Genomic DNA, 13,508 nt, shown 5'->3' with positions numbered 1-13,508 from the left:
TAGCGTTCTCTGCTCTGACACTGGTGAGACTAGGCCCTAAAGAAGGCTGCTATCTCTGGTGTAGGCCAATCAGCTTCAAAGACAATGCATCAAATACTATCAGAGCCACGTGTGTTTGCATGTTCACCACAGGCACCGTGTGTGGTTAATGTCGACTTGATTCCTTGCAAAAGATTTGGTGTTTGAACATCTGAACACAACTCCTGTTGTTTTTGCCAGAAAGGGGTGAGTTAAAATCCATCCCGGTTAATCGTTGGGGGTCAACAGCTCTTACTGGGTGGATCAGTGGAGACCCGATGAGACCCAAACTCACTGGGCCCATCGACAGTGGCGCGTGGTGTCTGGCCCACGGCTGGTCTCGCCCTGTGGTTGGCTAAGACTGTAACTTGTTTCAACCGTAGTAAGGCCCCCCTTGGCCTGACCCAACATGGTTCTAAATAAATGAATGTCAATATTGTTTTTGGCAAATTGTCCACTTTGTGAGGTTAAATCCTAGCTAAGTAACTGCAGACGAATAAAATGGTTAAAATCAACGGCCGCTCTGTACGCGTTGTGTTCATTTGTTCCCGCTTGCTGGTTACTCTTGGAAAGCCACCGCCTTGCTTCAAGATCGGTTTAGAGTTGAGAAAGGTCTGTTAACTATCTTGCCTGGTAGACAGGAGGTCGTGGGTTCGATCCAAAGATGGTAACCACCTCGCCTGGTATACAGGAGGTCGTGGGTTCGATCCAGAGATGTTGACTACCTCGCCTGGTATGCAGGAGGTCGTGGGTTCGACCCTGACCCTGACGCCTGCTGCTGCTGTATATTTGGAGTTTGCGTCTCTCTCTCTCTCCGTTGTCGCGTGGATTTGTCTCCGGGTCCTCCGGATGTTCCCCTCCACATTTAGAATCAACATCGCCACGCGTCTTGAGTATTTGGCTGCGACTATACATTTCCACATTGATAAATAATAATCATTAAGCCGCCACGTCATCGAGTGGCTGTCAGTTGTGGTGGCCAGGGTCGCTTCTGAGGAAACGGCTCCATAGATGCTCAGTGGGGGCTTGGTAACATCAACAATAGTTTCAAGAAGCTCAAATTAAAGCAACTTTAAATTATGACCTGTACACGGATGTGAACTGAAGCGAGGTGCACCTTCCGTTGCTGACTTACACACACAAAGAGACACACATTTGGATGCATTCGTCACAGCACAGCTTGCAGAAGGGGTTTTCGGTGACCACGATCCGTGAATGGTTAAATAAAGGACACGGATACAAATCCTCGCCTGGCTGCAGAGACTTGTCGCAAGATTTATATTTGCCTTTAAAAAAAACAATCGGCAAAATCGTGGCATTTGCCATTTGATACCAAAAAAAATCACTCCCCCCCCCCCTATGTTTAACTATTACATATAAATAGGAATTTACAGTTAACAATAATAAAATTAATCAATTGGTTATAGGTTACAACACACACACACAAATATCGAGTGGCACAGTGTGTCTATAAAGTATGTTGTATGCCGCACTGGTTTATCATTCGAGTTTCAACTTCTGCGTGTGCTGCTGGATGTTGGCTGTAAACTTGAGAGCGCGACCCATTTACAGATACCCCATTGATGGCTGGATGGCACCCAGCTGCGCCTTTTGGCGTCATCTGGTCCAACACCATGTGAGACTAGGCTCTAAGAAAAGCTGTCTCGGGTGTGGACCAATCAATTTCAAGGACAGTGCATATCATTATCAGAGTTGTGTTTTTTGTTGCCAATGCAAACATGACTTCTTGTAAAAAAAAGGTGTCAGTTTTGTTGCCAGATAAAAGGGTAAAAAAACAATTATCATTTCAGCTCAATAGTTGATCGAATAGTGAGCGCGGTGGTTCCATATCTTACAGAGGGGAGATTATGGTTAAATATGAGGATATGTTTTACCCTTTCTGGCAATAAAACAGTTGTGTTAAAATGTTCAAACAGCAAACAGAAATCTTCTGTAAAGAATCCTGTAACTGCATTAACCACACACACGGTAGCCGTGGTGAACACACAAACAAACAACACGCTCTGGTAGGATATGATGCGACATTGTCTTTCACACCGATTGTGTCCACGCCAGAGACAGCTTTCTTCAGAGCCTGGTCTCAAAAGGCGAACAGCACAAATGCAGTGCCACAATCAGAGCATCCATAGCTCGGGGTTTGAGCAGCTACATCATGGGACCTAAACTATGTAATTAGTGGCAGACGTGTATAAGGTTTGAAATAAAATAAAATGGGTTTCTGGAATGTATCCCTATTACTTCAATGAGGTATGTACAAATGGATCGCCCTCTCATATGAATAAACATACATTTTAACTTGCCAAATATTCATTTGATTGTGGCATTTTTGCCCAACCATGTCCATCTCGTTTGTACACCATATACAAATATATGCACACGTAACTTTAGGATGTCACCTTAGATGAAAAGTAAAAATAAAAAGCCTACATTTTTGTCTGGCCTAGCGCTGATTGGTGAGCACATAGTTACCGGTTAGTGATGGGGCCAGCACCACACACACCCCGATGCGTGCGTGAGTCGGCATGGCCACTGCACGGTGTAGCAGCAGGCCTACGTATGTGAGGCAAAGTCAGCCTAGGCGAGGCCTCCGCTGGGCATTGATGAGATATCAACAACCACGACATCCTGTTCACGTATCGGACCCCGGCAAACCGGGTCCACAGTGCGGTCAGTGCGCTTGCTAAACGCTACAATCACCACTCCACACGTCTTCGGGATCTCTATAATATATATAAAGACAAAGGACCCCAGTAATAGCCTCAACAGACTGCTGGGGCAAGTGCTATTAGCGAGTAGCACATATAGTATATACACAGACGTACATATACACACGCGCACAATCTACACGACGTGTTTTTTCCCGGCCTCCTGACTCAGGATTTGGGCCCCAGTCATTTCAGACTCCGCGCATTCTGCTGCAGAAACAGCCCCACGTCAGCGCCGTCGTGCGGAGACCCCAGGCCGGGCGCCGCTGCCGCCAGCGGGAGGCCCGAGCCGAATGGCGAACCGACGAGGCCCGCCGCCCAGGGCGAAGCCTCGTGGCCAAGGCCTTGGCACTGCTCGTCATCCTGGAACATCATCGAGGCGAGGCCTTCACCCGCCGCCTGCTGCTGCTGCTGCCCGTACTGCTGCTGCCCGCCGCAGGCCGGAGCGGAGGCCCCGTTGCCCCACGCCTGGGCGAACGCCGCGGCGGCCGCGGTGGCCGCGTCCCAGCGGCGGTAGACGGAGGCCGGCACGGCTTCGACGCCGCAGCCTCGGTACGCGGGCTCGCACGGCGTTCCGGTCGCGACTGGAATCCACTCCGGGTGGTGGAGGCCACCGGAGGCGGCGGCCGACTGGGCGTTCTCCCCGCCGACTCCGCCGGGCGTCCACACCCTGCAGCCCGAGTTCATGGCATCCCCGACAACACCGCCGGTGCCGGCGGTGCCGGCGGTGGCGCCTGCCCCCCCGTAGAGCACGTACAAGCCGTCCGACGTGGGCCGGCCGTGCGAGCGGTCACCGTCGTCGCCCTCTCGGACGTAGGCCGACATCTCGGGCGGCGCGAGAGGGCCCACGGCGGGCGCGAGCTCGGCGGCGGCGGTGGTGGCGTACATGCAGGCGTGGCGGGCCCGCACCGGCTCGCAAGGGAAGCACGCCGGGTGCTGGCCGGGGAGGCCGCCGTGGCCCGGCGTCGCGGGAAGGCCCCCGTTGCCGTTACCGCCGCCTCCTCCTCCTCCGCGCTGAGGCCCCCCGCGCTTGCGGCCGCCGGCCGCCCGGTACGGGCAGTCACCTGCGGAGCGGTGGGCCGAGCGTTGCTCGTTATGTCAGCGGACGGGGCGCTCGAGGGAGGCTGGCGAGGATCTGGGTGTCGGTGACCCACGGCGATCATCGTCGTCGTCGTCGTCGTCACATTTCCGTCAACATGGCGCCGCACACGATTGTGAAATGGTGAAAAAGGCGCAGCCCTGCAACTACTCACCCACGCCACTGCTGGCGGAAGGGCGTCCGCTAACGAGAGATGGTACATCGGGGGCTACTCTTCCACGCCGGCCAGACATCTCGGACGTTGGTGGGAGTACCCACACTTTACCCCACTCCAACAAGGACAAAGATCCCCGTATAGTCTTAACAGACTGTTGGGGCAAGTGCTGTTAGCGAGTAGCAGCACCTAGAAAGGCCGGCACGGCACAAGAGGGGGTTGGGTAGCCAGCACCACGCCCGGCCGCCTTTCCCCCAGTGACGATGTTCACAGACCGCACCAGGTACTCATTCGAGGTCGAAGGCGACCTCGGGGAGGAGGCCCTGGAGCGGTTCGGATAATCGTCACCGGTGGTGTTGGTGGCCGCGGGCCGTCATTTGAAACCTCAGCTGCCACGCCGGGAGATTGAATCGCGATTCCAGCGGCAACACAAACGCTCACCTCTCGGGATCGCTTCCGTGAAGTAAATCCCACCGCCTCCTCCTCCGTCGATGGGTGGGACCAGTGTCCTCTCGTCGCCATGGAAACCCGAGTTGACGACGTGGGAGATGAGCGGGTCCCGGGGTATCCCGGGCCGTAGCACGGAGCGCGGGAGCACCGGGCACTCCTTGCTGTGGGTGGACGGACACAGACAAAGGTCCCCACACCCGTGTAGCCTTCGACAGGCTGCTGGGGCAAGTGCTGTGAGTGAGCCAGCACCTATGACACACAAGGTGGCCGACACTGCGCCTGGCCGCCTTTGTTTCCCCTGGTGCAGATGTGTAATTTGAGGCCGAGTCGACCTAGGGGAGGCCCAGAAGCGGTTCGGATAATCGTCACTGGTGTTGGTGGCCATGAGCGGGAATCGAATTCGGGACGCCGGGTTCATAATGCAGAACCCTAACCGCTGCACTATCATTCCCAGCAGTTGAATACGCACACACACACACTCACCTGAACACACACACTCACCTGAACACACATACACACTCACCTGAACACACACTTACCTGAACACACAAACTTACCTGAACACACATACACACCAACCTGAACACACACTCACCTGAACACACAAACTCACCTGAACACACAACAACCCCGTTAACCACGACGTCGTGCCAGGCCAGGTGCACTTTGAGGCCACGTTTGAAATATCGAAGGCCCGCTGGCAGGAGGTCACGGGACAGACCCAGGTGCGATGGACTGACTGAGATAACTGGCAGATGCACCACCTGTGCCCCCTTCCTGTGCCAACTTTCACCTGAACAACAACCGCCATTCGCCACCAAGTGGCGGTGACTTCACCACCGCGCCTGTGCCAGGCTAGGTGCACGTTAAGGCCACGTGAAGTGTCGAACGCCCGCTGGCAGGCAGTCCACGGGGCAGAACCAGGTGCCGTGGGTCGACTGGTTGAGATGAGTGGCCGATGCACCACCTGTTTCAGTTTCAGTTTTTCAGTTGCATGTATTAGGTATATAACCCTGTGAGCCATGCGGCTCTTGACTCGGGTGCAACCGCAACAAACAAAAACACGAACAAGAAACATCTCAAAGTGACTACACGCAACAGAAAAATCCAGGGAAAAACAGCAAAGTCTTCCAGAAAAAAACACCCCCACTCAGACGCTCCTGCTGAACAGGAAGACACACGCCCGCACACGCACACCTGCTACCTGTGTAACCGTGCCACCCTCTGCAGCTCCAGTTCATCCCCGCCACGGAAGCCCTTGGCGAATGGGTTGTTCTCAATCTTGAGCTGCGTGATCTGCAGGCAGCCAGAGGCAGAGAGAACGACAGTCGGGGGCCTGAGAGAGATGGAGTCCTCCTTCTGCTCAAGTCGGAATAAAGATTCTGATTCTGAGCTGGAGCTCAGAGCGCTGCATTTTAATTTCAAGACGTTTCCCCTCTCGGGAGATCAGTTTGGTTGAGCGGTGTTTCAAATCATCGCCCGATTTGAGTTACCGGAAGAGAGACGCAAATAAGCATGAGAAAATCATTGGCTAGATTGAAAAGTTTAAAGTAAATTGTATTGTTATTCATCTTAATAGTACTTGTGCATACTTATGTAAAATTGTTCACTGTTTGAGTGACAAGTTAAGACGGAAAAAGACCTGAGTCTGCTGCTGTTCTCCGGTTGCCTGAGTGAAACTATAAAAACTATAAACTATTTTTTTTATTTTACCAGGTAAGGTCCTACTGAGCTCTCAGAAGCTGCCTGGCTGCCGCAAATGATAACTCAAGGAAGTGGCTCATCACGTTGACATGTTCAGCAGCAGCAAAACACTCAAAACGCATGGTGGTGATGTTGATTCTAAATGTGGAGAAAAACCGGAGGACCCGGAGAAATAATCCACGCGACCACGGGAAGAGAGAAAGAGACGCAGACTCCAAATATACAACAGCAGGCGTCAGAGTCGGGATCGAACCCACGACCTCCTGCACACCTGGCGAGGTAGTCAACATCTCCTAGCCACCGTGATGATGACGATGAGAGAGAGAGACACGCAAACTCCAAATATACAGCAGCAGGCGTCAGGGTCGTGATCGAGCCCACGACCTCCTGCACACCAGGCGAGGTAGTCAACATCTCCTAGCCACCGTGCTTGCCCCTTGCGCAACGGCGCATTTGACCCAAACCTGAGCCAAGCCGGCTGAAAAAAAGAGCCCATTGAACAAATAAAAATACTGACGCCGGAGACGTGGGAGGATCGTCTCGGGGCTCTGACACTCGCCAGTCCCCGTGCCCTCATAAAGCGAAGGGGGCAACCTCCAGCCCCCTGCAGTGGCCAACGGTAGCCCGTCCACAGCAGCAGCAGGAGCAGCAGCAGCAGCAGCAGCAGGAGGAGGAGGAACCCGACCCCCAAGCCCACCTCTGCGTAAATCTCCGCAGTAAAAAGGCCGCGGCTCGCGTGCGTACACGGCGCTCGCCACAACTCGCCGCTCACGCACAGAGAGAGAGGGGGGAGCGTGGCGGGGAGAGGAGGCGTCAGGGCACCCCCCCACCCCCCCAAGCACTGGCATGGAACTTGACGATGCCATTGCTACGGCTTCACTCCTGCACGTGTCCGTGCCCTCTGTGTTGTGTGTGGGGAGGGGGGGCAGAGAGTGATGACACGGTGCAGTGGGAAGGTGCTGTGATGATGGTAACGATGGTGACGATAGTGACGATGATGATGTCAGTTTAACACGGAGGAGAGAGAGAGGACGACTCGGAGAGAGACTGGACTACGAGTGAGTGAGTGAGCGAGTGGTGGGTGAGTGAGTGAGGAGTGAGTGAGTGAGTGAGCGAGGAGCGAGCGAGTAAGTGAGGAGCGAGTGAGTGAGCGAGTGGTGGGTGAGTGAGGAGTAGTGAGTGAGTGAGCGAGTGGTGGGTGAGTGAGTGAGCGAGTGGTGAGTGAGTGTGTGAGGAGTGAGTGAGTGAGTGACGAGCGAGTGAGTGAGCGAGTGAGGAGCGAGCGAGTGAGTGAGTGAGTGAAAAGCGAGCAAGTGAGTGAGGCCGAGTGAGGAGCGAGCGAGTGAGTGAGTGGGTGAGCGAGTGAGGAGCGAGCGAGCGAGTGAGTGGGTGAGCGTGCGCGTACGCGGTGGTTCTGGTAGGAGGTGACGGCGACGAAAGCTGTCTCGGGGAAGGCGTGCGTGCTGAAGGCGGTGCGCCCCGAGCCGAAGCCGTTTGCCTCGTCGGCACGCACCACGTGCAGCCGCGGCTGGTACTTGTGCATCGAGTTGAGGATGATCTGTGACGCGCAATCAGCCAATCGGCACGCACGCCGGCTTGTCAACCAATCACAAGCAGCACGTCAACTGTCAACCAATCACAAGCAGCACGTCAACTGTCAACCAATCACAAGCAGCACGTCAACTGTCAACCGATCACAAGCAGCACGCCAACTGTCAACCAATCACAAGCAGCACGCACATCAACTGTCAACCAATCACATTCAAGCAATATATCGACGATCAACCGATCATAGGCAGCACGTCGACTGTTCATCAGTTTTAGCGTCAACCAACCAGTTACTAACTCTCAACCAATGACTTACAATCAGCCACCATGTGAACACGCAGCCACCAATCACAGAATGAGAAACTACCCATTCAAGTACTCAGTCGGCAGCTCGACCAGTCAGGTACAGAGTAAACAAGCCAATCAGATAAGGAGAGCGGAGGAGGCGGAGGGAGGAGGAGGAGGTGGGAGAGAAAGGGGGAGGAGGAGGTGGGAGAGGAGGAGGGGAGGAAAAGGAGGTGGGAGAGGAGATTGGGAGGAAGAGGTGGGAGAGGTGGAGGGGAGGTGGGGGAGGTGTGAGAAGAGGGGAGGATGCGGGAGAGGAGGAGGCGGAGTGGTGGTGGTGTGTGTGTGTGTGCTGTACGTAGTGGTGGTGTGCGTGTGTGGCGTACGTGTCCGAACGGGTCCAGGTGGTTGTTGGTGAGCTTCAGCTTCTGGAAGGAGACGAGTTGGCGCATCCAGTGGGCGCCCGGGGCGGGCGAGTCGGGGTGCACGTAGAGGCGGCCGGGCATCGCCGCCTCGGCCTTGCCGCTCACACTCCTGCCCCCCCCGCCCCACACCCGCACACCAGGTGCCACGAGTCAGCGACAGCAGCGGCAGCGGCGACGGCGTTCACGGCGCGCGGGGGCTGTCGCCACCGAATGTTACGGATCCAAAGAATTTGATTTTGCCGGTCAGATCGCGCTCGCTCGCGTGTGCGCGTGTGCCGGTAGAATTGCCGTAAAACCCCCCGCCACCCGACGCAGAGCGATGAACGGCTGTCCGACGCTCCGAGACGTCAGCAGGTCGCAGGGGGTGAGGGTCTCCCCGCTCGCCGCCGAATCTCGGGACGCGCGGGCCGCGGGTTCGGCGTTCATTTCTTTCGAGAGAGGCGTCGCAGCGGCGCCGCTGTTTCTAAAGACGTTGCGCTCACAGCAGAGAACTGTCGCGACACGACCGCCGCCACTCTGTGGTAGCCGGCGCCGACACGACGCCACGCGGAGCCACGTGGCCTCTCGCGTGGCCTGCTACCTCCGATTCCGTTGGGAATCGACTCCGTTCAAGCGACGACAACAAACGTACGGAACGGAATCGGCAGAAAAACCGACGACGTACGCTAACCCCGCCCCCCCCCCCTCATCCTAGCCCCGCCCTCGCCCACTAGCCCCACCCACCACTTGTTGTCTGCGAACTTGTATCGGTGGCCGTCGGCGGGACACACGTCCATGAGCAGGATGTACTTGGTGCGCGGGGACAGGCCCGACACACGCACCTTTAGGCCCGGGAACATGCGGCTGCGTGCGGACACGGGGACATGGGACATCGGACATGTAACATGGGACATGTAACATGGGACACGGGGACATGAGACACGGGGACATGTAACATGGGACACGGGGACACGGAGACATGTAACATGGGACATGGGGATATGGGACACGGGGGCACGGGGACATGGAATATGGGGCATGGGGACACGGGGACACGGAGATAGTGACGTTGGTCGTTACCGATGACTCGTCACGGCAGCGTGGGGTGACGACGCGAGGCGAGTGCCACGTTCAATGTTTTCTCCCCCGAGTTTGAACATTATTACACTTTAGCGTTTCTCACCACGTGGCCTCCCGTCACACACCACGTGGCCTCCCGTCATATGGTGTGTGTGTTGTGTACATTTTATAGTGTGCGTTGTGTAATGCGTCGTGTGTATATTGTGTATTATGTCGTGCATGTTATAGTGTGTGTTGTGTGTACATTGTGTACATTGTGTAGTGTGTTGTGTGTACATTGTGTAGTGTGCGTTGTGTGTACACTGTGTAGTGTGCGTTGTGTGTACACTGTGTAGTGTACGTTGTGTGTACATTGCGTTGTGCCTTGCGCGTCGCGTCGGTCTCACCGTCCCGCCTTGGTGATGATCATCTCGGTGCCTGCGTCGTGGAAGCGCCCCCACAGCTCCTTCTCGTGCAGGTGGACGCGCGCCCCCTCCAGCCCGCCCTGCACAGACAAAGACCCCCCAGGTAGCCTCAACCACACCGCCGGGGCAAGTGCCGCGAGGAGCGAGCGGCAGCAGCAGCAGCAGCAGCAGCAGGCCGGTACGGCCACGCGACGTGGTGGGGTGGCGAGCGCCACGCCCGGCCGCCCCTCAGCCTCATTTGAGGCTGAGTCGACTTAGGGGAGGCCCAGGACCGGTTCGGATGTTGGTCATGAGCGGGAATCGAACTCCGGTGGCCGGAGTCGTTAGCTTAGTGGTCAGGGCGCTGACCGCTACGCTAACCGCTCCCCACGCTATACAATAAAAAAAAACAAAGATCCCCCGTGTAGCCTGTAACAGACTGTTGGGGCAAGTGCTGTTAGCGAGCAACAGCACCTATGAAGGCCGGCACGGCACACGAGGCGGTGGTGTGGCCAGCACCACGCCCGGCCGCCTTTGTCTCCCTAGTAACGATGCTTACTACACACTGCACCAGGTACTCATTTGATGCTGAGTCGATCTAGGGGAGGCTCAGGACCGGTGAAAATGTTCGCCACTGCTATTGGTCGTGAGCGGGAATCGAACTTGGGTTCGTTAGGTTCGTAGCGGAGTGCGCTGCTAACCGCTACACCACCGCTTCCCACTGCACCTGCACGCAGCATGAGTCCTTTGGCGAGTGAGTGCCATTGTTGAGTTAGTAGATGGGTGGGTGGGTGAGTGATTGGGTGAGTGGTGATTACTTTGGGAAGTTCAGTGGGTGGGTGAATGGGTAAGTTGGTGAGGTGAGTGAAGCGAGTGAATAGGTGAGCGAGGTTTTGACAGTTCGGGGATGGGTGAGTGACTGAGCTGGTGAGACGGGAATCAGGTGAGTGAGTTGGTGAGAACGTTAGTCAGACCGTGTGTGATTTGGTGAGTCGGTGGATGCGTGGGTGATTTCGTGGATGGCTGACAATGAGAGTGTATCGGAGATTCGGTGAGCAATTCTGTGGGTTCGTGAGTGGGTGAGTGAGCATGTTGGTGAGCGAGTTGGTGAGCGAGCGGGTGAGTTGGTGAGCGAGTTGGTGAGCGAGTTGAGGAGCGAGCGGGTGAGTTGGTGAGCGAGTTGGTGAGTGAGCAGGCGAGTTGGTGAGCGAGTTGGTGAGCGAGTTGGTGAGCGAGTGGGTGAGTGAGCGAGTTGGTGAGCGAGCGGGTGAGTTGGTGAGCGAGTTGGGGAGCGAGCGGGTGAGTTGGTGAGCGAGTTGGTGAGTGAGCGGGCGAGTTGGTGAGCGAGTTGGTGAGCGAGTTGGTGAGCGAGTGGGTTAGTGAGCGAGTGAGTTGGTGAGCGAGTTGTCAGTGAGTGGGTGGTTTGGTGAGCAAGTTGGTGAGCGAGTAAGTGAGTTGGTGAGTGGGTGAGTTGGTGAGCGAGTTGATGAGTGAGCGGGCGAGTTGGTGAGTGAGTGAGTTGGTGAGTGAGTTGGGGAGCGAGCGGGTGAGTTGGTGAGTGATTGGGTGAATTGGCGAGCGAGTTGGCGAGCGAGTTGGTGAGTTGGTGAGCGAGTTGGTGAGCGAGTTGGTGAACGAGAGAGTGAGTTGGTGAGTGATTGGGTGAATTGGCGAGCGAGTTGGCGAGCGAGTTGGTGAGTTGGTGAGCGAGTTGGTGAGTGAGAGAGTGAGTTGGTGAGCGAGTTGGTGAAATGGCGAGCGAGTTGATGAGTGAGCGGGCGAGTTGGCGAGCGAGTTGGGGAGCGAGCGGGTGAGTTGGTGAGCGAGTTGGTGAGTTGGTGAGCGAGTTGGTGAGTTGGTGAGCGAGTTGGTGAGCGAGGTGGTGAGGAGTGTCACCTGCTGTGGCGTGGGGGCGGGACTGTGGGCGGGCGAGGCGGGAGGGGGGGGCTCTGGGGGAGACGCGGGGGAGCGAGGCCCTGGCCCCGACTCGCCCGACATGGCTCTGCGGAGGAAGGCGACACGGGCGTGGTGAGCCGGGGCTGGTGGATCACGCACAGAGCGCCGGGTGCTACCGTGCTCAGCGTTACTTTACGGGGCAGCTCGAAACTATTTAAATTTAACATTTTTAATGTTTTACCAGGTCAGGCCCCACTGAGCTGCTACGTGGCTCTTACTCAGAAGCGACCTCGCCACCACTGGTGACAGCTGCTTGGACCAAGTGGCGGATGATTATCATCATCATCACCACGTGGACATGTAGAGCCAGCGGCGAAATAACTCACAACGCGTGGTGGTGTTGGTTCTCAATGTGGGAGGGAGAACCCCGGAGGACCCGGAGGACAAATCCACGCGACCACGGGGAGAGAGAAAGACACGCAGACTCCAACTATACAGCAGCAGCAGCAGGCGTCAGGGTCGGGATCGAACCCACGACCTCCTGCACACCAGGCGAGGTAGTCAACATCTCCTGGCCACCGTGGCGCCTGTGAGAGCCGACACGGCGCACTAGGGAGTGGGTGGGTGGCCGCCACCACACCCAGACCGCCTTTGTCTCTCCAGCAGTGATGTGTAACATCGCATCGCACCAGCTACACGTTTGAGGCTGAGTCGACCTAGGGGGAGGCCCAGGACCGGTTCAGATAATCGTCACTGGTGTTGACGATACAACTCCCCCCCGAGTCCCAGCCTTCCTCCTCCCCCCCTTTCAACCCCCCCCCCCGTTAATCCCCTCTAAGACAATGGCGTGTAAAATAAATAAATAACAGCACGAGCTCAAAGGCACCGCGACCCTCAACCCCGACTCTAACTCTCACTTGGCAACTTGAAAGCTTCGCCTCCCTCCCTCACAGCAGCGCTGCCCCCCCCCCCCGGACCCGCGGCGTTGGATGGGACACGAAGCCTCAGCAGCCCCCCCCGGGAACCCCCGGACCCCCCCCCCTCCCTCAGGACCCCGGGACCCCCCCCCCTGGATCGTGGCGCTCACGGGTTCAGTGGTCGGTGAAAGGGGAGAGCCTCGACTCTTGAGCTCATGGCTTAGATACACACACATACCTACCACACACACACACCTACCTACACACCCACACACACTTACCTACACACCCACACACACTTACACACACCTACCTACACACACACACTTACCTACCTACACACACACACTTACCCACCCACCTACCTACACAACACACACACACTTACCCACCCACCTACCCACACACCCACCCACCTACACACCACACACACACTTACCAACCTACACACACTTACCCACCCACCTACCTACACACCTACCTACACACACACCTACCTACACACACATACTTACCCACCCACCTACCTAAACACCTACCCACCTACCTACACACACACTTACCCACCCACCTACACACCCACCCACCTACCTACACCCACCCACCCACCTACCCACCCAGCCACACACCTACATACACACCCACCCACCCACCTACCCACCCAGCCACCCACATACCTACACACCTACCCCCCACCTACCTACCCACCTACCCAGCTACCCACTCACCTACCCACCCACCCTACCCACCTACCCACCCGTTTACCCACCTACCCATCTACCTGCCTGCATATCTGTACAGCGAGGATCCAGTAAACCACGTGGCAACGTTGGGACGACGCGCT

The 13,508-nt window shown here is 56.5% G+C and overlaps 1 protein-coding gene across 1 annotated transcript; it reads right to left on the bottom strand.

Moving 5' to 3' along the window:
* Positions 1–934: 934 nt before the first annotated feature.
* LOC133362876 (T-box transcription factor TBX6-like) lies at positions 935–11,919 on the bottom strand. The gene is made up of 8 exons (XM_061581817.1): positions 11,748–11,919; positions 9,855–9,952; positions 9,133–9,252; positions 8,371–8,518; positions 7,557–7,709; positions 5,652–5,743; positions 4,439–4,608; positions 935–3,808 (listed from the first exon to the last, which is right to left on the bottom strand). Exons 1-8 carry the CDS (start codon positions 11,847–11,849, stop codon positions 2,931–2,933), a joined length of 1,761 nt encoding a protein of 586 aa, XP_061437801.1. The 5' UTR covers positions 11,850–11,919; the 3' UTR covers positions 935–2,930.
* Positions 11,920–13,508: the final 1,589 nt, after the last annotated feature.

This window comes from Lethenteron reissneri, unplaced genomic scaffold (genome assembly GCF_015708825.2).
Source record: "Lethenteron reissneri isolate LAM-NWPU_2019-01 unplaced genomic scaffold, ASM1570882v1 scaffold_1636, whole genome shotgun sequence".
Lineage (NCBI taxonomy): Eukaryota > Metazoa > Chordata > Hyperoartia > Petromyzontiformes > Petromyzontidae > Lethenteron > Lethenteron reissneri.
Note: the sequence above shows the minus strand (reverse complement) of the source record. Positions and strands in the feature narration are given on the sequence as shown.

What these genes read in the sequence shown, in the direction of transcription:
- LOC133362876 (XM_061581817.1), bottom strand. Translation starts at nt 11,849, where the DNA reads ATGTCGGGCGAGTCGGGGCCAGGGCCTCGCTCCCCCGCGTCTCCCCCA. An exon ending in CCTCCTACCAGAACCACCGC is followed by an intron (nt 5,744 to 7,556) that starts GTACGCGCACGC and finishes GGCTGCCTGCAG; the next exon opens with ATCACGCAGCTCAAGATTGA. An exon ending in AGGGTGGCACGGTTACACAG is followed by an intron (nt 4,609 to 5,651) that starts GTAGCAGGTGTG and finishes GTCCACCCACAG; the next exon opens with CAAGGAGTGCCCGGTGCTCC.